The 24,322-nt window shown below is 38.9% G+C and overlaps 2 protein-coding genes across 5 annotated transcripts in view; one reads left to right on the plus strand and one right to left on the minus strand.

Annotated features, from left to right (window-relative positions):
* SLC26A8 (solute carrier family 26 member 8) overlaps positions 1 to 3,220 on the minus strand; it is a 185,013-nt gene extending 181,793 nt beyond the window's left edge. For 2 of the 3 annotated variants that reach the window (XM_072641882.1, XM_072641881.1), the window contains exon 1: positions 2,294 to 3,220. In XM_072641882.1, coding sequence (XP_072497983.1) covers positions 2,294 to 2,369 — 76 coding nt within the window. In that variant the 5' untranslated portion in view covers positions 2,370 to 3,220. The remainder of the gene's footprint in view (positions 1 to 2,293) is intronic. The other variant, XM_072641887.1, reaches the window with a different exon arrangement.
* A 210-nt stretch (positions 3,221 to 3,430) lies between these two features.
* Positions 3,431 to 24,322, plus strand: part of MAPK14 (mitogen-activated protein kinase 14) — a 98,110-nt gene continuing 77,218 nt past the window's right edge. For both annotated transcript variants that reach the window (XM_072641894.1, XM_072641895.1), the window contains exon 1: positions 3,431 to 3,988. In XM_072641894.1, coding sequence (XP_072497995.1) covers positions 3,873 to 3,988 — 116 coding nt within the window. In that variant the 5' untranslated portion in view covers positions 3,431 to 3,872. The remainder of the gene's footprint in view (positions 3,989 to 24,322) is intronic.

The following is a 24,322-nucleotide window of genomic DNA, read 5'->3' on the forward strand; positions in this document are numbered from 1 at the left end:
TACCTCAAAGCCTGTCTTCCAACAAGGTGCCTCCCCTGCATATGTTAACTCATACATTCCTTGAACGGTACAATTGAGATAGCTAGGTCTACCCTCTTGTTATTAAAGTGAGACCTAAAACAGAACTAGGCTTTTTAAAAAGTGCTTGCCACTATCATGGAGATCTCTAGTACAGAGTCTAAATGAAAGAGGGATCAATCTCCTGTAGATGGTGAAGTCATCCAAATACCCTTATTTACAGATGACAGGGTGAAAATTCTAAAATGAGATCCATAATCACTTAAAAGACTTTAACCTAATTATCCATATGGAAAAATAAAGTATGTAAAGATGCTTACTGTCCAGACTATGATACAATAAGCTATTAGAGTAAAGAGCCCATAGTGTAGGTCCATCAGGGCATACATATTGGCTCTAACATACACTGCAAATGGACAATGAAATAAAAGAATTAAATAGGAAGGTTAAGAGAGTTTGAGGCAAGGAGATGAATAGTCAGACAAAGGATAGTGGTAAGTATAAAAAATAAAATGGATATTTTTAATTAGGTGAACTTTGCACAAACAAAATTAATGCCATTAAGAAAAGAGAAGTTGTCAACCAAAGAGAAAATCTTTATATCAAACATTTCTGATAATGGTCTAACATCCAAAATATATAGTCAGCCAAGAAAAATATACAAGAACAAAAGTAATTTTCTAATAGATAAGTGGTCAAAAGATAATAAGTAATTCTCAAAAGAATTGCAAACTAGTAAAAACCATATAAAGTGATACCATTAACTAAAAATAAGAGAACAGCAAATCAAAAGAACTCGTTTCACTTTATAACCAGCAAATTGGCAAAGGTACAAAAGATGGGAATAGTCAATGTCAAACGGATTGTGGAAAGAAAGACAGGCACACTAATGCATTGTTGGTAGAGCTGTAACTTGGTCTCACTATTTTATGGAAAGCAATTTGGAATTATTTGTGGAATGTGACTAAACTCCTATATCCTTTGTTCTAGTGTGATTCCACTAGTAGGCATTTTAACCTCAAGTTGGTCAATGACAAAAAAGAAAGACTTCACACATACCAAAATATTTGCTACAGAACTTTGTGATAGCAAAGAACTGGAAACAGTATATACCCAGTAACCAGAGAGTGACTAAACAAACTGTGGTATATTATGGTGCATAATGAAATGCCACTCTCCCTCATCATCTCCTACTGGCTTTCCTGGTTTCCTTCAAATCTCTACTGAAGTTTCATCTTTTCCCACACTTTCTCAAACCTATATCATTGCTAGTGCCTTCCCTATATGGGTCGTATTTATCCCATATATATGTTGTTTCTATTTGTTTGCTTTTTGTCTCCCTCATTAGATTGTAAACTCTGTGAGGGCAGGGACCGTTTTTACCTCTTTTCATAACCCCAATACTTAGCACAGTACCTGGCACATAGCAGGAGCTTAATAAATGTTTACTGACTGATAAGAAACAATATAATGACTAGAGAGAATTACATAAAAATACATAATTGATGCAAAGTAAAGTAAATAGAAGCAGGAAAACAATGTACAAAACAGTTTAATGAAAAAAACCAATTAAAACTGAATGCTGAGAAAGTATAATAACTAATCCAAGTCACCAAAAAGATATATTAAAATGGAGAGGTGAGGACCATGGGTGGGCAACACTACAGATAATGTGAAACTCTCTGGATGTGCTGTTTAGTTCTGCTGAATTTTTTTCCCTTTTTTTTTAAAAGTGTGGCCATACTGGGAAAAGTAAGTGATGCAAAAACTAAAAAGTTTGAAAAAAATTAAAGAGGTCCAATTGGAAGAGGAGGTAGGTAGGTTACATAAAGACAATGAAAGATAATAATGGATGACCCAAGTGTTCCACTGGTACCCATATACCATCAAGAGATATAGAGGAAGGAGCCCAAAATGTTTGGTGGATCCTGTGCAGAGGAATAATTACCATTCAAATGTTGGAAGTAATACCTACACAGAAGAAATCTCAAGTATGGTCAAATTTTGAAGCTTTGAAAGGTCTTCACTATTAGAGTTCTAGACTAGTAATTCTGATGGTGCTTCAAATCAGGTGAAAATATTTTATGATGGGAAACAGGATTTTTTGCAATCTTTTTTTCTTTCCAATCGCTAGTGTTTTGTTTTTTTCAAGACGTTCCCAGAGTACTGAACCACCATGGCTACCCATCTCCCACATTCAAAATCCAACTGAAATGCCACCTCCTCCAGAAAGCCCTCCCTGACCACCCCCAGGCCTGAAAGACCCTCGTGGTACCTGACAGGGCTATTCTTGGAGCTCTTTCCCTCGACTTCAGTACTTTCTCCAAGGATGAAGATGGCAATCCATCCATGCTTTCTCTCTATGGGTCCTTCCTGTCCACTTCTTTACATAAATTTCTCTAGAGGTTCTTTCCTCTTTATCACGTATAACTTTGCATTAAAGGTATTTCTATTTATTCATGTCAGCCAACCCACATAGGCTGTCAGCTTCCAGAAGGCTTGGGAGGATCCTAAGTATCATTTTAGACGTACGAGCACAGCACTTCACGCGTTAACTCATTAATTCCATCAGGTTGAAAGAGCCTCGAGGGCAACATCTGTCTTTTGCCTTTTTGTAGCCCGAGCGATGGGCACGGCGCCTGGCACATGGTGGGCACTCTCATTTAAGACGTTTATTGAATTGACTTTGATCCCTACGTCAGCCCCGTGAGTAGGCGCTCTCGTTATCTCCGTTTTACAGACCAGAAAACTGAGGCTCAGGGGTCAGGAGACGTCTCTGGGCTCACAGTGTCCTGAGGCACAGTCTGTGTCCTGGCATCTCTGCCAGCGCCTCGAGAGATTTAGTACATGACTGTGGCATTGAGGCTGGTGGTGAATCTGCCAAGCGGACACGAGGCTCCCCTCCATCGAGAAGGGTCCAGCTCGGCTGTAAGGCCCTGCAGGGACTGCACGGGCCTCTCCGAGCCGAGGCCAGCGGTTTGCCTGGGCAGAGGCCGGGCCAAGGGGCCGCGCGTTCCTCCCTCTCCGGCCCTACACGGGCAGGCCAGCGGGGTTTGACGCCCATCAATAAATGCGCACCGGCAAGACCCCCGTGTCCCTGTCTCTCCCACGGGACCACCGACAGCTTCCGGTCAGCTCTCATTCCCGCCTGGCCGAGAAACAAATCTCCGACCTGGGGAAGACACGCAGAGGCGTCCGCGAGCTACGTCTCGCGAGAACACGCCTCCTCCTCCGCTCCTCCTCCTCCTCCCCCTCCCCCTCCATAATCCCTTGCCTTCCCCCTGTCCCCCGCGCGAGCAGGTTCCATATTGGGTAAAATCTGGGCTCGCGGAGGACCTCCCCGGACCCACCCCGCGCGAGGCTCTCGCGAGATCTCGTCCAGGAGTTCCCGTCTGCGGGGAGGTGGGGTGGGGGGAGGGGAGGAGCTCGCAGATTCGCAGGCGCCGGAGCCGCAGCTGGCGCGGGAGCTGCCGTCGGAGCCTGAGCTGCACCGCCGCTGCTGCAGCAGCCACCTCCGGGCGGAGAAACCGGCCCTTTCGCTACCCCCGCTTCGGACCCCCTCCCGGCCCAGCCCTCGGGTACCGGGGGGAAGCAGCAGGAAGGCGGGCGCAGTCCCGGGTCCTGAGTGTGGGAAGCCCCCCTTGCCGGTGGCCAGGGTCCCCCGGGGGTGGGCAGAGTCGCCGCGCGCCCCCGGCTGACAGCGGCTTCGGGGGTCGGCGGGGCCGTCGCTGCGGCAGCACCTGCGGAGCGCCGGGGGAGCTGCGGGGGGGGCCCGGCCCCGACGGGCGGGCGGGCGGAGGCGCTGGCTGGCTCCCGCTGGGCCACCTCCCCTGCGCTGCAGCCGTCGGTGGAAGATGTCTCAGGAGAGGCCTAAGTTCTACCGGCAGGAGCTGAACAAGACCATCTGGGAGGTGCCCGAGCGCTACCAGAACCTGTCCCCAGTAGGCTCCGGCGCCTACGGGTCGGTGTGGTGAGTATCCCGAGCTGGAGGGTGGGACGGGGCCGGAGTCTCCAGCTTGCTTCCCAGGAGCTCAGGGATGCGCCAAGCGGCAGGAATTCCCCCCCACCTCGGAGAGGGCACTGCTCCCTCCTGCACACCCTCGTGCCCCCTCTTGCACGGCGGAGCCAGCTTATGACAACTCGTTTGCACCTACGTAGAGCCGTTTGCATTAGTCGGATACCGGACGGCCCGGGTTGCCTGCTCAAGGGGACTCTCTTTCTTCAGACCCCCCCGCCCCGCACCCCGTAGGGCTGCAGGGAAGATGGGAATGGGAGGTCAACTTATTGAGGAAGTTCTACCAGCGGAAGGCAAGCTTGGCCCTTTATTGATCTTTGCCAGCTTCGGCGGGCGTTCGCGACGGTTCCCCACCCGCCCCCGCCGTGTGTCAGATCTGGCACGGGCTGCAGACAGGCCAAACATGGGGAAGCAGCCTAAGAATGGGAGAACTAGTAAGACGTCGTTCTTGGGCAGCAAACCCCACTGGGTTTTGTGCCTGATGGGGGGGAAATGTTTTTTCTTACTTTTTTTTTTTTTGCAAACATCTGTTGATTAAATATGAATCCAGTTTTCAGAAACGGGCATATTTGATGAGATTTCATCATTCTCAACCTTTTGAGCTTGAAATTTCTTACATTTCTGCAAGCCTGCCAATTTTTAATGTGCATTGCAACCTCAGCTGGTTGGAAGCTAATTTTTTTTTTTTAAATGAAAAGAAGGCACCTACAAGGCTGTTGTCATTTTAGAGTTCCATGGAATGATTGCAAGCATTAGAGCATTTTTTTATTCAAGTATTGTAAAGTTCTTGACAGAACATTTTCATTTGACTCTGGGAAAATGGGCCTGGTGTGACATCCCTAAGATGAAAAGTGGTTGTTCACAGTGACAGAAATTATATTTTTGCACGATTGGGATAATATTCAATTCACTTTACCAAAAGTATTGTAAAAGTTTCATACCATGGTGCATTTGCTAGTGTACACAAGAACTTTCTACATTTATTGCTGAGAAAACAGGTGTAGAATGTTTGCCTCAGGAAAACAAGAAAATGGAGAACTTGAAAGAGGTCACTGGCTATGATGAATTGTAAATGTGTAGAAAGTATGTTACCATAATAATTCTTTATGTAGCGTAATTAAATTTTTTAAGTTAGATTCTTAGAATTGGAAGGGACTTTTGAAATTGTCTAATGTAGCCTTCCAGCAAAAGCAAAACTTCTGCAGTGTCACTAACAAATGTTCATTCTGTCTCAGTTTGAACAGTTCACTTCATATCTCATCGTTTCACAAGGCAGACCTTTCTCTTCTTCAAATTTATTTTAGTTTAAACACGTATTTAGCCAATGAAAGCCATATGATGAATTGTGTACTTTAGATTTGTCATAAATATTGGCCTGGAAATAAATAGGTGATGGTTACAGGGTTTTTTTTCTTTAGTGTTGTGTGCATATATAATTTGAAAATTGTTTGTAACAATTTCATACTTGCCAAATAATTTCTGTTTTTAGGAAATATTCCTCTTTGGCACACTCCTTCAACATGATTCCTGTGCTCCTTAGAGTCACATCATGAATTTCCTGTTTGGTAGAATTTGCTCTGAAACTGAGATTGTGCAATTGCATCCAGTAACAGATCATATTGCATTTTTAAGCTCACTGTTTAATATGTGTAGCAGATTGTACAGTACTCTGCATCTTTTTTTCCCATTCTTTCCAAATGAAAATTTTCATTATAAAGCAACTCGATTGAAATAATTTCTTTTCTGAAAACTCATCTATATTTGCACATTTTCAGTTTTATGTGTGACTATTTCTTTACCAGATCATTTGGTCCATCTTAAGTAAATCAATCTTAATGAATTCGATTTTTGTTTCCAACTAGAATTATTTATTAGTTGAGTGATTTTATGCTAGATGAACTAGTTGAATTGAACTAAAGAATCTACCCAATGGATTTATTCTTGCGTGTACTGTTTGTTTTCTGAACATTAGCAGTTCTGCATGAAGTAAACTGTCCACTGAGATATCTCTTATGACAGTGTGAGAATAGTAAATCAATGAGTACATTGTTTGGTTTGGTGTTATCTACTACATTTGCTGATTAGCTTAATTTATGAGCTATGCCTTTAAAGTAAAGTGACTAAAACATACATGCAAAGAGTTTGGGAGCAAGCTCTTCAAAACCTTCATAGTTTGTATGCCTAAGACTCTTGCAACATATTTGGAGCTCTTTTGGAATTATCCATCAGAATACATTCTTGTGAATATTTTCAGTCGTAGCATATTTTCTTCCTTTTGAAGCTGCTAGCTACAACCTTTTCCTTTGTAGGTAGGTTTCTGGTGGAGTAATGTAGGTGATGAAACTGGAAGATACTGGTTTTTTGGTCAAAAAGCCATGTACATCTATAAAGCATTGAGACTTTTTTGTGGTTCTTAAATTGTCCTAAAGGCAGTTTGGAAAAAAGGATCTTCATTAATGCTTTGAGCAATGGCAGAAACATTGGAATAACTGTGGCTTCCTTAAGTGACAACTTTAAAGGTTCGTGTGAATGCATAAAATTGTTGAGTGATGTTCTTTTTTCTTGATACTTTTCTGTCACATCATGGGTTTCTTCAAAGAAAGATTTTTTAATATAAAAAAAGCGCATAGCAACCTGTGTAATTAGTAAAGTTTGCAGATCAAAGATTAAGGAATCAAACACAGAAATCAGAATTTTGTTTGGAGTTTTACAGAGATATTTCCATTTTGAAAGTTAAAGGGAACTTACTTGCCATTTTAAGGAACTTTATGCATTTTCTGTAAGGGGAAATGAAGCAAAATTGTTAAGAATGTGTTGTTGCAAAGCATTGATTTTGTGGTTTTGGGACAGAAGAGGAGAATCTTTGTGGTGAATTTAAGGAAATATAAACAGGAACCTAAATTCCTTTCCTATAGTGGTCAACTTTTCAGATCTCTTGTAGTATAATTGAGACTGGTAAGCCATTTAGTGTAGGGGCAGTAAGAACCATGACACCTTATGTGTGCAAAATAGGGTTGGTAGTTGGCAGAGCACTTTGAGATCACGAGGTGAATGTTATATAAATATATAAATGGTTAGCATAGAGCATAGGCAAAATTCTGATGAAAAACAATGAACAGATCTCTAAAACAAGGTTGTTTAGTCATGTTATACTAGTCTGTATAAATATCTCATGATAGCGATCCAGCATCAGTTGATAAGAGATGTATTTTGAAGTTTTCCAGTAGACGTACTGAACTTATGCTGATCAGTATACCTGTTCTTAAACAGTTCTCTTTGTGACCAGTGGGAATATAATGGAGCAAGGTTAGTTGGGGGCAGTAAAGCACTAGTGGGAAACGTGTTTTACATAGAGATAAATAGGTGGGATACCGATAAGGTATCCCCATTCTATTGGAATAGAGACACTGGAGGTCAGCCATGTTGTGTGTAAAGTGAAATTTTATAAAAGTTTTGAGAAGCTGATTATGTCATCAGTGTTTTAAATATGAGTTCATAGGGTCATAGACATAGAGCTGGAAGGGACCTTAATGATCATCTCATCCAAAACCCTTTTACTTTACAAATGAGGAAACTGAGGCCCAGAGAGGTTAAGGGGCTTGTCCAGGTCACACAGGTAACAGGTTATTAAAGAGCTGAGATTCAAACCTAGTCAAAAGACTGCCACCTTATGCTGTGTATACTCATTCTACATCTGTGAGACCCAGGTACAGAGTATTCAGGTTCTTGACACACTTAATACTTCCTTCCTCTCTATGTCTTTTACATGTGTGTATTGCTCTGCCCTCCCCCTTTTCCCTTCTCTCCACTTGACTTCTTTCTCCTTCCTTTTTCTTTCCTTTCTCCTTCTTACTCCTTAGGAAGAGTATAAGGGGCTGGCTCCTCAGTAGTCCTGTGGTTGTAAACTTTCTGAGTTTCAACAGTTGGGCCTCAGCAGTTATGTTGTCTTCCTATATCTCTTGCATAACATGACCCCAGGATGTCCCTCTATGGGAAGACAGGTTGCTACTGTGAAGCTTGTGACAGTTGTCACAGTTGTGACAGGAACAAGCTAGTCTCATCCTTGCCCCTCTGGACGAGCTGGTGAAAGGATCAGATTGTTCGATCTTTCATTCTTGTCATACTCTTCATGACTCTGTGGGCCATATTCTGCCAGACCCTTCTGTCCTCCACTATTTTCTCAAATTCTGTCCAAGCAAGCTCATGTTTGTTTCTTTCATGACACTATCCATCTCATCTTTTGCCTTCAATCTTTCCCAGCATCAGAGTTTTTTCCAATGAGTCCTGTCTTCTCATTATGTGGCCAAAGTATTTAAGGTTCACCTTCAATATTTGTCCTTCCAGTGAATAGTCAGAGTAAATTCTTTAAGTATTGATTGATTTGATCTCCTTGCTGTCCAAGGAACTCTCAAAAGCCTTCTCTAGCCCCACAATTCATAGTTTTAATTCAAAATTTAAGTGCTGTGCCACTCAACTTTCCTTATAGTCCAATTCTCTCAGCTACACGTTACTACTGGAAAAACCATAGCTTTGACTATATACAACCTTTGTTGTCAAGGTGATGTCTCTGCTATTAAGTATGCTGTCCGCATTTACCATAGCTTTCCTTCCAACAAGCGTCTTTTAATTTCCTGTCTACAGTCACTGTCTACAGTGACTTTGAGCCCAAGAATATAGCTGATTCCATTACTTTTCCCTCTGTTTGCCAGGAAGTAGTAGGACCAGATGCCATGATCTAAGTTTTTTTAATGTTAAACTTCAAGCCATGTTTTCACTCTCTTCTTTCACTCTCACCAAAAAGCTTCTTTCTTCTTTGCTTTCTGCCATCTGCATATCTGAGATTGTTTATATTTCTCCCAGGAACCTTAAATCCAGCTTTGATTCATCCAGCCTGACATTTCACATGATGTACTCTACATATAAGTTAAATAAATAAGGTGACAATATACATGCCTTGTTTACTCCTTTCCCAGTCTTAGATGAGTCAGTTGTTCCACGCTTGGTTCTTACTGTTGCTTCTTGACCCTCATATTGGTTCCTCAGGAGACAAGTAAGATGATCTGGTATTCCCATGTCTTTAAGGACTTGTCAGTTTGTTGTGATCCACACAGTCAAAGGCTTTGGTGTAATCAGTGAAGCAAAAGGTCATCATTACTACTCATCAGATTACCTGTGTTATGACTGAAGTTGATCTTCTCTCAAAATTCATGTCAGAACAGGAACTTATTGTCTAAAGACCTGAATCTTTCTAATAATCTTTAGACATCATAAAGTAAGTTAATGGCCAGATTGATGAATTCTATGTGTTAGAAATTTTTCAGTGCAGATTTATATAAAGGTGAGAATATTCTGATACTTCTCTGGATCTGTGATCTCATCAATCTGGGTATTTATAATGTGTAATTAGAGTTAATATGTGTGTATGTGTTTGTCCTTCGTTGCCAAAGACCATGCCATCAGGGAAATAATGACGTGACTTGCACTTGACTTTGTTTTGAGGGAGGGAGGGCTGTGCAGGTCACCAGCTTCACTTCTCCTCCAGAGCCATCTGATTCCAGTGACCAGATAATCATCAGGATGACTGGAGTTGACCCAGGATGAGGCAGTTGGGGTTAAGTGACTTGCCCAAGGTCACACAGCTAGTGAGTGTCAAGTGTCTGAGGTGAGATTTGAATTCAGGTCCTCCTGACTCCTGCACTGGTGCTCTATCCATTGCACCACCTAGCTGCCCTCAATTAGAGCTAATAACACATCTGCCAAAGTGATTTTCCTCAAGGGCAGCTTGGCTATGTCATTTTCCCCTCTCTTCTTAACTAACGTACTTGGTATTCTCCAGTGGCTTCCTATGATATCTGGGATTAAATATAAAGACCTCTTATTTAAAGCTCTTCACAACCTCTCTTTTTCCTATCTTTCCATTGTTCCTGTACATTACTTCTCTCCATACGCTGTTCACTTCAGCCATACTAGCATATTTGCTTTTCCTCACACAACCTTGAATGTCCTGTTCCCATGCTTGATGACTGGAATACTCCTCCCTCCTCAGCTCCAGAATCGCCTTTCAAGATTCAGTTGTAATGCTGCCTTTTGCAGGAAGTCATTCTTGGTGTCTTCTCCCACCCTCTAACCCAGGTGTTAGGGCTTTTCCCTCTAAAACTACCTTCCATCTAGTTAGTCTTGTATATGCCTGTGTGTTTTGTCTCCTTTTCAGTGTAAGCTCCTTGAGGGCAGAGACTGTTTCTGGTTTTTCTTTATATCCCAGTGCTTAGCACAATACCTGGCATGTAATAAGCACTTAATAAATGCTTGTTAATGGTTGGCAAATAGACCGTCTTTGAAATCCTTTGTAAATTCATTGGAGCCTTCTTATACTATGGAATTTCGTATAAGGATGGTTCATCTTGAATTCCAAGTGCTCAAAGATACCAAAAAGCCATTATTAGAAGGTGGACTCCCATTTCATAAACTAAACAACAAGTCTCCAGTGTGCTGGATTTTGGGGGTCTTTTGTTTGTTTTTAGTTTTATTGATGTAGTTTTAAAAATATCATCACAGTTTTTACCAGTATCCCTTTCCCTCTCAGAGAGCCATCCCATATGACAAATAATATTTTTAAAGACAAAAGAAGAGAAGAAAATCAGTATAACTTAGTATCAGTACATTAAAAAGTCAATGCAGTGAACCATTCTGAAAAATATACAACGCACAATACTTGTGGACCTTCCACCTCAGCAAAGCAGAGGAATGGGAGTGTCTTCTGAGATTTCTTCTTTTAAGCTATGCTTCTTAATTTTGCAACATTTGCTTTTGATTTTTTTGAGAGGGTTCTTTCTGTTTAAATTGTTGTAGTCACTTTGTATTGGTTTTTTTGCCTCTGTTTACTTCACTTTGCATCAGTTTATATGTTTCCACCTTTCTGTAATTGTCATTTCTTATACAAAGTAATATTTCATAATACTCATGAACCACATTTGTTTAGCCATTACTCATTCAATGGACATCTACTTTGTTTCCATTTCTTTGCTATTACAGTTTAGGGTATTTAGTGTTTCCAATTTCTCTCTCCCGAAGGTGGACAATTGCAGAGAAGTCGCCCCTGTCATTCTAACAACTACAGGTATTTTGAGGCAGTTTACATTTTTACCTACCACCACTTCTCAAAACAGTGCTTGTTTTCCCTTTTGGCTCTTTAAGTAATTTAGAAACATCTTATGTATCATCACAGTAACTCTAGTAGGCAGACCGAATGACTTGCTCTAAATGATGAAAGCTGAATTTGAACTCATGTCTTCCTGACTCAAAGACCATAATTCTATCCACTGAACCTAACTCTCTATAAATGGATAAGTTCCTTTATGCTTAAGTATTTACAATGGGAGAGGAAGAGGTAGAGAATGAGGATAGAAAGCTTAAACGTGACAGATTTGTCCCCGCTAAACTGCATTAGTTACTACAGAAAGTGGCACAACTGCTGTGGAGTTGAATAACTTTGAACCATCACTTAACCTTGGCCCTATCCCCTTGTTAAAGTACATTCCTGCTGAAAGTGAAATAATAATAGTGTTAATTTGACTGCTTTCTTTTCTTTTCATCTTCCACCCCACCTTTTAAAAGTCTTTTTGCTTCCTAACCTTGGCAGTGTTTGTTGAGCACCACTTGTCTGGCTTCTTTAAACCTTTGGTTCTTGCATGAGTCTTCTCTCCTTTGTGGGCCAGCTCCAATGCAGGCATTAATGGGTTAATTTGTCTTTTCTAGGTTTTACTAGAAGCTGGAGGAAAGGAAGCCAGGTGGGATGGAATTTCTGGATTAACCCAGGGGCAGTTTGCAAAAGAGAAGAGTTTAAATGATACTTGGGCAATCTTTTAGTTGCTTCTTTACACCCCTCCAGTTGTTTTTCCCCCTTTCCCCATAATATTTCTATCTTTCTTAACTCTGCTTCCCAACCTTAGTGCTTGTTGTCTACTCGTCACACCAGTAATCTTTGAATATATGTATTTCTGCTCTTCTTTTTCTTCTAACAAATACCTTAACATTTGTGTAGCCCTTTATATTTTACACAAAATACTTGCATACAACATTATTTTATTTGCCTGATAAGGGAGTTAGGATAAGTGTCTTATCCCCACCTTATAGACAAAGAAAGAAACTCAGAGTTGAAGTAACAACTCCCAAGTAGCAGAGCTGAGACTCAGACCTGGGTTTTCTGCCTACTAGTCTGGTATTTGTGCCACTCCACCATCCTGATTTAGACATCTTGACTGCATGTGATGATGAAAAAAAGAACAGTGTTCTAACCTGTTACCTGCATCTTTGTTGTCCCAAAGAGTTTTTCACTTTGCTAATTTAAAAAAGATCTTTTTGATTCAAAAATAAATTATCCCTTCAAAACCCCTCAAATTTGGATTGTTCTGCTTTCTTTTGCTACTGCCTCCCTCATTCCAGGCCAAACAAAACCCCTTTTACTGCTTTCTTTATCAGTAGACTAAGAGAACACCATCATCTGTTTGCAGCAAATAACTCAGTTCCCTTACAAACATAGATTCCCATGACAACATAACAAAAAAGTCATGAGTGAATGTTTATTTCTCCTAAGCCTGCTGCTTGCTTAACTTTAGACCCTGAACATGTAGGCACATGTTAATTTTGAGTAATTATTGTAAATTACTCCTTTTCCCCTGGGACCTAAAACTTGGGCTTTGAGTGCTTTTTTCTTGGGTCCACAATATTACCAGGTGTTATACAATACTATCCATCGAAAAAATATTTCTTGATTAGGCCATTTGACAAAATACATATTGAAGAAATAACAATAGGAAAAGCATCGTACATGTAATGGATATTTAACAGATACTGAATTGTTTCTTTTAAAAGAGCACTGGACTATTCTCAAAAAGGTTTGGGTTAATTTTTGTTCGTTTGTTTTTTGCATCCCTGGTTAGAACCAACAGATTTTACTGACTCTACGTAATTAGCCATGTGACCTTGGCTTCCATGTCTGTAAAACAGTGATAAATAATGCCTGTCTTGTCTTCCTCACAGGGATGTTATGAGGACCAAATGAAAATATGAATTTGCAAATAATAATGTTCTATATATAGAATATATATGTATCTACATATAGATAGGGTGTGTGTATGGCTATATTATGGAGCATATATATGTATATGGAGCATATAAATAATACATGGGATTCTCTTGGTTCCCTTCAAATGTCTCTAGTATGTTTATGGGATTTTCACTGGGATTGCTTTGATTATTCTCTGTTTTTCCTTCTCTGCTTTCTCTAACTCAGTCTTGATTACCTAAAGCTGACTTTATAACCTCAGTCCATCTTTTCAAGGCTGGTTTTAAGTGGTGTACCAGGCAGAATCAGATTGTCTGGGAGGTGGGAGGAAGAAAAGAGACTGAGGGTGAGTGTTTGTTTGGTTGATGTGATTCAGAACCAAAAAGTGATTAAATCATCAGTCATAATTAAGGGGTCAGAATTTCTTGTTTGATGTGTTGAGAAGTAAGGGAATATTAGATTTGGGGAAGAAGGTAGATGGAACTAGACCCTGGAACTATGCTTGGGAACTATATCTAAGGTAACTTTAGCACCCTTCAAGTTACCCTGCCTTTTAAATATGCCACCATGGACTTCTTGTCTTACTTAGCTTGAAGTTAGTGCCTGCCAGGGGAACTAGAGAACTCTTTCCTGTGACTTCCTCATCACTATGGGAGAAGTAGCCTAATTCCCAAAACAGACTTTACCATAACTCTTTATTTTCCTCTTTCACAAATTTAGATAGACCAGTCAATCTATCAACAAGTATTTTAAAGTGGTTACTATATGCCAGATGCTGGTTTAAGCATTAAAAAAGAAAAAAAAAATCAGCCCTTGCAGTACATATTATTGGAATAGATACAAGATTTATATAGAGAATAAATAGAAAGTAACCTTAAGAGAAAAAAACTAGCAACTAGAGGAGTGGGAATGGGGGAGGAGAGATGAAAGTCTCTTCCTGAAGGTGGCATTTGAGCTGAGTCTTGAAGATTCTGAGAGGCAGAGGTTAGGAGTAAGAGTATTCCAAGTGTAGGGAGCAGTCAATACAAAAGGCACAGAGTCTGAATGTGAAGAGTAGCCATTACATCAGTATGACTTGGTTATAGACTCCACGGAGGGGGAGGGCAAAAATGTCAGTCTGAAAGGATTTATTAGTTATTTGCTATGTGTCCGACCCTGTATAAACTATAGGAATACAAATAAAGGCAAAAACATCCTCTGCCCTCAAAGCCCATTTTCTAAAGGAGAAAAGGGATAAATAAATAAATAACTGGATACAAACAAGATGAATACAGAATAGATGAGAAGTAATTCCAGAGGGGAAGTCAGTAGCAGATGGAAAAACAGAAAGGCCTTCTACACAAGGTGGCATTTGAGCTGAATCTTGAAGGAATCTGGGGAATTTTAGGAGAGGAGAGGTGAGGAGGGAGAGCATTCCAATCACAACAGGATAACCAGTGCAAAGTCAGGGAATTGGGAGATGGAGTATAAAAAGGATGGAAATATAGGCAAGGGGAGGGGAGGTTAATGAAGAGCTTTAAATGTCAAGATTTTATATTTGATCTGGAATGTAATAGGGAGCTACTAAAGTTTATTGAGTAAAGGGGTGACACAGGCGTACCTACTCTTTAGGAAATCACTTTGGCAACTGTGGGTAGAAACCTGAGATAGGGAGACCAGTTAGGAAGCTGTTGAATTATTCCTGAAAGCTGATGAGGGCCTGAGTTAGGATGGTGGCTCTATCGGGAGGAAAGAACCCACTTTATTTGTATTCTCAGTGTTTAGTACAGGTGGTGTGAGAAAATGAAAATAAGGAGATGGGGAAAGTGACGCTGAGGTTGAAAACCTGGGTGACTGACAGATACCAAATCCTTATCTAGACTGAAATCATCTTAAACCTAATTTTCTTTTCTGCAATTTGTATTAAATTCTACTAAATTAAAATTCTCTTTTTTACACAGTGTAACAAACTTGCTACTGAAAAATCTTCCATTGGGTCCTTGTTTGTAGTATCAAATTTAAGTTAAATTTGATGCCATCTTCTTCTTACCCTTCTATGTGAGAAAGGGAAGGGAATAAGCAAATATTATCTCATTTTGTCTTATTGACAGATATTCTGGTGTGTAAGTTGGGACCTCTTCTGCATACAGTATTTATGGTTAACATCATAGAATCCTGGAAGATCAAAGCTGGAATGGACCCGAGCAGTTGTCTAGTCCAGAGTTCTCAAACTTGTTTAATTTAGCTGAACCAGATTAAAATCTAATTGGGAAGTATTTAGTAAAATAAATAAGAACATTATAAAACACAGATAATATTAATTTGAGGTTTTCTAAGTCAATTGGTGGGCCTGGAGGGATCCTTTTCTATTTGAGTTCTATAGTATTGCTCTAGTCCACCCCCCATCCCCTTCTGTTATTTTATTGGTGAGAAAACTAAAGGAAATGAGGGGAAAGTGACCTGATTGTACATAGTTATGTTCAATATGTCTTCCTCCGTTAGAATGTTTGCTCCTTCAGGGAATCTTTTTGCATTTTTTTTTTACATCCCCAGTGCCTGGAACTTATAGTAAGCAGTAGCTTGATAAATGTTTGTTGACTTCCAGGATGGCTAATTTGGCTGATTTGGCCATAGTCACAGAGAGTTATTTATGAGGAATAAATTGTACCCTAATGGAGTAGATATTGATAACTGTTGACCTGATAAACTAAACGTTGGAAAGGATAGGAGTGAGATGAAGACACTGACCCTATAGTAAGCTCCTCTTTTTTAAAAATCTTATTTAACATTTTTTCGCAATTACATGTAAAAACAATTTTAACTCTTTTTAAAAAAAACTTTGAGTTTTAAATTCACTTCCTCTTTCCCCTCCCCCTCATTGAGAAGGCAAACTATTTGACACAGGTTATACATGTATAGTCATGCAAAACACATTTCCATGTAAGTCATCCTGTGAAAGAAAACAACCAAAAAAACCCCTAAGAAAAATAAGGAATGTAAAGAAAAAGTTCTTTGATCTGCGTTCCGGCTCTACCAATTACTTCTCTGAAGATAGCGCCGTAAGTCCTACCGAATTGTTTTAAATCATTGTATTGCTGAGAATAGCTAAGTTATTCATAGTAGATCATAATACAATATTGCTGTTACTGTGTACAGCGTTCTCTTGGTTCTGCTCTTTTCACTTTGCATCGCAAGTCTTTCCATGTTTTTCTGAGAGCATCCTCCTCCTCATTTCTTAAAGCACAATAATATTCCATCACAATCATATACAACAACTTCTTCAGCCATTCCCCGGTTGATGGGCATCCTCTCAATTTCCAGTTCTTTGCCACCAAGAAAAATTGCTGCTATAAATATTTTTGTACAAGTGGGTACATACAGGTATTTCTGTACACATAGGTCTTTTTCCTTTTCGTTTGGACTAGATAAAGACCTAGTAGTGGTATTGCTTGGTCAAAGGGTATGTCCTTTGAACATAGTTCCAAATTGCTCTCCAGAATCATTGAATCAGTATACAACTTCACCAACAGTACATCAATGTTTTAATTTTTCCACATTCCTTCCAGCATTTGTCATTTTCCTTTTCTGTCATATTTAGCCAATCTTACAGGTGTGAGGTAGTACTCAGAGTTGTTTTAATTTGCATTTCTCTCATCAGTTGTGATTTAGAGTGTTTTTTAAAATATGACTATAGATAACTTTGATTACTTTGAAAACTGCCTCTTCATATCCTTTGACCATTTATCAATTGAGGAATGGCTCTTATTTCTATAAATTTGACTCAGTTTTCTAAATGTTTGAAAAATGAAGTCTTTAGCAGAGAAACTTTCACAGCAATGATTACCAACTGTTTATTTCCCTTCATTTTGCTTTTCCTCTGTTTATCCTAATCTCTCTCTTCTTTTACTCTATCCATCTCAAAAGTGTTTTGCTTCTGACTTTTACCTCCCACAAACTACCCTATTTTCCATTAGCTCCTTCCACCCTTCTCTTATCCCCTTCCCTTCCTACTTTGCTGTATGGTAAGATAGATTTCTACACCCAACTGAGTGTGTATATTATTCCCTCTTTGAGCCAGTTCCGATGAGAGTAAGGTTTATGTACTCCCCTCCAAGTTTCTCCCAATTATCCCTCCACTGTAAAATCTCAGGCCTGTTTTATGTCAGATAATTTATCCCATTCCACCTCTCCCTTTCCCCTTGTCCCAGTGTATTTGTCTTTCTTGTCCTTTAATTTTTTTTTTTTAGATAATCATATCATCACATTCAACTCACATCTCCACTTTCTGTCTCAGTATATTCCTTCTGGGCAGCTAGGTTGTGCAGTGGATAGAGCACCAGTGCAGGAATCAGGAGGACCTGAGTTCAAATCTCACCTCAGACATTTGACACTCACTAGCTGTGTGACCTTGGTCAAGTCATTTAACCCCAATTATCTGATTCTGAGTCGTCTCCAGTCATTCTGGTGAATCACTGGATTCAGATTGCTCTGGAGGAGAAGTGTGGCTGATGAACTGCACAGCCCACCCTCACTCAGAACAAAGTCAAGTGCAAGTCATGTCATTGTTTCTCTGATGGCATGGTCTTCTTCTCAACGAAGGATGAACACACACACACACAAGGATGTATATTCCTTCTAACTGTCTTAATAATGAGGTTTTTAGGAATTAAAAATATAATTTTCCCATGTAGGAATATAAACAGTTTAACCTTATTGAATCTCTTATGATTTCTCTTTCCTGTTTACCTTTTTATGTTTCTTTTGCATTTTGTATTTGAAAATCAAATTTTCTATTTAACTGTGGTCTTTTCATCAGGGATGCTTGAAAGTCCTCTATTTCATTGAATATCCTTTTTTTCCCCTTGAAGGATTATACCAGTTTTTCTGGGTAGGTGATTCTTGGTTGTAATACTAGCTCTTGCCTTCCAGAATATCATATTCCAAGTCCTCTGATCCTTTAATGTAGAAGCTGCTAAATCTTGTGTTATCCTGACTATGGCTCTACAATATTAGAATTGTTTCTTTTTGGCTGCTTGCAGTATTTTCTACCTGATCTGGGAGGCCTAGAGTTTGGCTGTAAGATTCCTGGAAGTTTTCATTTTGGGATCTCTTTCAGGAGGCTATCATTGGATTTTTTCCATTTCTATTTTACCCTCTGGTTCTAGACTATCAGGGCAGTTCCTTGATGATTTCTTGAAATCATCTTGAAAGAAGATGTCTAGCCTTTTTTTGTTATGACTTTTAAGTAGTGCAATAATTCTTAAATTATCTATCCTGGATCTATTTTCCAGGTCAGTTGTTTTTCCAATGAGATATTTCATGTTCTATTTTTTTCATTCTTTTGATTTTGTTTGATTGTTTCTTGATGCTAACAATGTTGTTAGCTTCTACTTGCCTAATTCTAACTTTTAAGGAATTGCTTTCTTGAGCAAGTTTTTTTTTTTTTGAGCAAGTTTTTTTTTTTTTTGAGCAAGTTTTTGTACCTCCTTTTCTGTTTAGCCAATTCTACTTTTTAAGGAGTTCTCATCAGTCAATTTTTGCATTCCTTTTTCCATTTGGCCAATTCTGCTTTTCAAGGCTTTCTTCTCTTTATTGGATTTTGGTGCTTCTTCTACCATTTGGCCTATTCTGGTTTTTAAGATGTTTTTTCTTCAGTATTTTTTGTGCCTCTTTCATCCAGTTGTTGACCCATTTTTTATGATTTTCTTGCATCACTTTCATTTCTCTTCCCAATTTTTCCTCTTCCTGTCTTACCTGATTTTTAAAATCCTTTTTGAGCTTTTGTCGGACTGAGACTAATTTCATGTTTTTCTTTGCCTGCAGGTATTTTGACTTTGTTGTCTTCTGAGTGTGTGTTTTGATTTTCCCTGTCACCATAGTAGCTTCCTATGTTCAGAAATTTTTTCCCTGTTTGCTCATTTTCCCAGTCTATTTCTTGACTTTTAACTCTGTAAAAATGGAGCTGTGCTTTAGGGGTACTGTCCCCCAAGCTTCAGGTTTTTTTGTGCAGCTGCTTTCAGAAGTAATTCTGGGGATGGGTAAGTTTTTGGCTCTTCTAAGGTTGTATGATCCAGGGAGAGGTGTGTTCACTACTCTCCTGTACTGTGCACTCATTTCTGAGCAACTACAAGCACTCTTTTCAAGGCTGGAACTGTGACCAGAGTCCCTGTTCTCCTGTGGCCACAAGCTCTGCTGTGCTAGTGCTCTTCCTCGTGCTAGGGCTAAGACCCAGGACTGTAATCCAGATCCACCTATAGACCATGCAACAGAGTCCTACCCTTGGTATCAGGAAATTGACCTTGGTAAATTTCTTTCTGACTCATTATCCAATCCTCTTACCACCTGTGGACCAAGAGGTCTGGAAACTGCCACTGCTGCCACTGATTCAGTCATCCTGAGGCATGCTCCTGGTTTGCTGGGGCCCAGTCTTTTCTGACTTTTGCTCTCTTTTATAATGCTCATGCTTATATAGTGTGTCTTCAGAGGGCTTCCCCTCCCTTAATAAATGAGTATATTCTGGTACTTCATTGAATATCAAATTTAGATAAATGGTGTTTTGGTTGCTGATATAATATCCTTGTACCACTTTCTACTTCTGGTCTCTTTGCTTTCTACTCTGTGCTGCACATTAATTTGGTTTAGTAGATTTTTGCCTCTGGCCAGGCTGTAATAAAACTTTACTTACTTTACTTTTGTTCCAACCTTTCTGTATAGCATTCTGTTTGAATTAAGTTACTTTGAAATAATCTTAAGATCACAATTATTAGTGATTCTGTGAGGATTCATGCTATTTGCTTGTTGCTGATAGTCTAAAAGGAACACTTTTGTAAATTCTGAAATATTATTTAAACTTCCTGAAACATTTCCATGACAGTTCCAAACTAACTATGTAAATTTTGGTGCAGTGACTTATTTCACAGTCACATATTTCTCCTCTCAAAGTCAGCCAGTGTTTAAAAGTCTTGTATGTTTGGTGCTACATTTAACACCTTGACCACCTCCTCAAAACACTATCCTTCTTTTCCTCTTGTCACTGTTCTTAACTCCTTGATCTCATGTTCTCCAATGTTCTTTAGTTCTTAATTTAATCCACAACTCATTTTTCTGAGCCTCTGTTCTGTCTAGGTATTCATTCTTTTGGGACTGATAAATCTGTAGGGTTTCAACTTTACCCCATGTAGTCAAAATGATAATAACTAACATTTACCTAGTACTTTAGAGTTTACAAAATGCCTTAGTCTCACTGAAATCCTCTGAGAGGAGGTCCCATGGGTGTATTATTTCAAGTCTCTCTCCCCAGGTCATTCATCTGGCCAAATGTTTACAAGAGGATATGTAGCACCAGAAACTTAATATGTTGGAGACTGAGCTTCTCTTTTCCCTTTGCTTTCTCTCATTTACATGACAGGCAAACCTTTTCATTATTCTACATCTTGGAGTTGGATCATCTTTAAGGACCTGCAGAAGAGCACCAGCTTCTTAGGGATGGTGTCTTTGCTATATAGTTTAACTCTTACTTACCTGGACTGAGTGCTAAGAGGATGGGGATTGGGGCATGTTGAAGGGAGGGGAGGGGAGAGAAAGGAGACTCCTAAATTCATTTCCTGTTACTTTCTTGGATCTTGTACTTTATACTGAAGTAAAGATAGACAAACCTACTCCTCCATGCTTAAATCTGGACCTGCAAGAAGCTAGTGCTTGCCTCTGAATAAAACTTATAGTCATACCCTTATATAGGGATGCTCCAAATAATATTTTTTCACATTATCATATATAATATGCTAACGTTTAAAAAAACCTTCATGTTGCTTTTAATATAAGCTTAAGCTCTTTGTAAGTAGTAATCAGTAGACATTATGTATCTACTATGTGTTAGGCACTGTGAATAAAAAGAAAAGATTAGTTCTGTACCCAAGGAACTTATGCCCTACTACTAGAGAGTTTCAACATATGCACAAAGTAATAGAAAGTCAAACACACAGACACATTGTTGGTAGAGCTCTAAATTGGCACAATCATTTTGGAAAGCAATTTTGCAACTAACGTGGCTAAAATGTTTTATCCTTTGACCCTTTGATTCCATCGCTTGGCATATATCACAAGGAGATTATTGAGGCCCCATACCAGCACTTTTAATGGTAACAAAGAATTGGAAACAAAATAGATGCCTGTTTCCTAGAAAATGGCTGAACTATTTGTGAGTATGTGAATTGAGTGAAATATTATTGTGCTGGATGTGGCACATAGGTACTCAATAAATTTGATTGCTTGATTGATTGTAAGACAGAGATGTCAAACTCCCTGTAAACCTGCAGAATTTCCCAGTAGGAAATATGATTGGGAAATGTTTGACAAAATAAATACAATACAGTGCAACATAGATGATAGATAACTTATGGCTTTCTAAGTCTCATTATGCCTCCGTTTCTTTTTGAGTTTTGATACCACTATTGTAAAGAAAAACAAATAAGTACAAATAATCCAAAACAGTTCCAAAAGATTTGCAATGTAAAATGCTAGTCATATCCAGAGAGAAGTATGTGTGTTCGTCCTTCATTGCCAAAGAAGACTATACCATCAGAGAAATGATGACATGACTTGCACTTGATTTTATTTTATTTTTTTGAGTGAGCACTTTGAAGCATACTGTTTTCACCTTTTTTTTGTTTTTTCTTTCTCATATTTTTTCCCTTTTGTTCTGATTCTTTTTTTCAGAACATGACTAATGTGGAAATATGTTTAGCATTGTTCATGTATAACTTACAGCAGATTGCTTGCTGTCTTGGAAAGAGAAGAAAGGGAGTGAGAAAAATTTGAAATTCAAAATTTTACAAAAATGAATGTTGATAACTTTTTACATGTAATTGGAAAAAAAAATACTATTAAGAGCAGAAAGAAGAAAAGCCCAATAAGTACAGAGAAGCATGGAAAAACTTCCATGAACTGAAGCAGGGTGACGTAAGCAGAGCCAAGAAAACAATACACCCTTAACAATGTAAATGGAAAGAACAACCAAGACAAAACCATAAAAAAAAAAAGAACTAGTTTGCCCCCAAAAAAGAGATATGAGGAGAAACCTCACAGTTTTGCAGACATAGGAGTGTAGGGGGAGGGCCATGTGTAGGGAACACTGAGTATATTGTCAGATTTTTTTGCTGTATCAATCATCCTTGCTGGTTTTTCTCTCTTCCTCTTTTCCTATTAAAAAAAATTCTGTTATATGAGATGGCTCTCTAGGAGATGGAAAGGGATACAGAGGGAAATTTGAACTATATAAGAATAGGAGTTGTCGATAAACATCTATTAAACTAACAAACAAACAAAAAGCTCACCAGAAATAGAATAATTCCAAGAGATAAAGAATACAAAATGAGGAGCAGGAAGGCCTCCTGTGAGGATGGATAGGCATTTGTGGGAAGCTAGGAGAAACGAATGCATTTCAGACCTAAGGGACAGCCTGAAGAAAGGCATGGAGTGCCTGGCACATAGTAGGCACTTAATAAATGGGTTATTGATTGATCGATGGAAGCAGGAAATGGAATGTTTTGTTTGGGATACAGCTAGCAAGTCATTTTGACTGAAACTAGAGAGTAGATGAAGGGAAATATGGAATAATATTGGAAAAGGAGGTAGAAACCAAACTGTAGAGAATTTTAAATATCAATCTTAAGATTTTGGATTTTATCCTAGAAACATTAGGGAGGTATTAAAGATTTCTGATTAGGCAAAATGACATATTCATCTGTTTTAGGTTTATCAGTTTTGCAACTGTGTTGATGACACCACTTTGAAATTTTGATTTATTGTTGATTTGGTATAGGTTTCTCAAACTTATCTAGAAGATTTTAAATTAGCAGTATATTGAGCACCTGCTAAATGTTCAGTGGCACTGGTTCTCAACCTTTTTTTGTGTCATGGACTCCTTTGGCAGTCTGGTTAGATCTCTGAATCCCTTTTCAGAATGTTTTTAAATGTATAATATACATGGCATTGCAAAGGAAGCTAATTATATTGAGAGTTATCAAAATACTAAAAGTTCCAAGGATATCAAACAGGTGGTCTTTTCAGTCATAACCTGTACATACATAGATACCATCTGACCACATGTATCCATCTGACCTTGTGTCTTCCCTAACCCACAGGGGTTCCGCTCAGTACAGTGGAAGCCTTCCTCTAGATCTCATGTATTGCATGGGTCTGTCTAGAGTTGCCTGTCTGCTATTTCCTTACTCTGGCTACATGACCTAACCATTTTCATAATTTGCCTCTCTCCTGTCATTCTTTATGTTACTTTTCCTTCTCAGTTCTTTGTTGTTAATAGAACTCTTCTCTTGCCTTTTGGGTTACCTACAATTTTAACTCTTCAGAGATTGCAATACTCCATGAATCATAGCCATATATCATCTCCAAAAGAATGTTGATCTTAAAAAGAAAGACCTCCCCATCTATAAGGATTTCTTCTTTTATATGGACAAAAGTAGCAGAGGGGATATATAATTTAGTCAGAAAGATAAGATCTATAATATTAAAGATGAGAGAATAATACCAAATAGTTTATGGTTTGGTGCTGTTACATTTTCAGACTAAAGAGTTCAGAAAAGAAAAAGATCAATTTAAGCTTGAGTAGTCTTAATGGTTTAAGGAAAAAGATAGGTAGAAGAAGAATTTGGATAGATGGATCAGAGGGGAGAAGGTATTTCATGTGTATTTGGGAAACTAAAGAGATTGGACTCTTTGGAAGAGGTCCAATCCAATTCCCTCATCTCATTTAACTCTTATTTAGGTTTCTAAAGAGGTGTTCTGTGTATGTTTGGGGAGCTGTAAAGAGAATTGAACTCATTAGAAGATAGCATTCCAAGCCTCTTGTTTCAATTAACTCTTATTTAGGTTTCTAATATTGAAGGTAATGAGCCAACTTATTTTCAAATCCCCAAAGCACTTATTAGAACTGAAAACACACACACACCCCAAGTAGAAGTTTTTAAATCTATCACATACTTAACAGACACCAGTTAATGTGAACATTTCTCTGTACAAAGAAAACAAACCAAAAAATTGCATATGAAAGTAGGAATCTGCTACAATCAGGTTACCTCTTTATTTTTGTTTTGAAAGTAAAAAAATAAAGCTTCAATCTGCATTCAGACTCCATCAGTTCTTTCTCTGGAGGTGGATAGCATTTTTCATAAGTCCTTTGGAATTACTTAGGATCATTGTATTGGTGAAAATAGCCAAGTCATTCACAG

This window comes from Notamacropus eugenii, chromosome 2, assembly GCF_028372415.1.
Source record: "Notamacropus eugenii isolate mMacEug1 chromosome 2, mMacEug1.pri_v2, whole genome shotgun sequence".
Lineage (NCBI taxonomy): Eukaryota > Metazoa > Chordata > Mammalia > Diprotodontia > Macropodidae > Notamacropus > Notamacropus eugenii.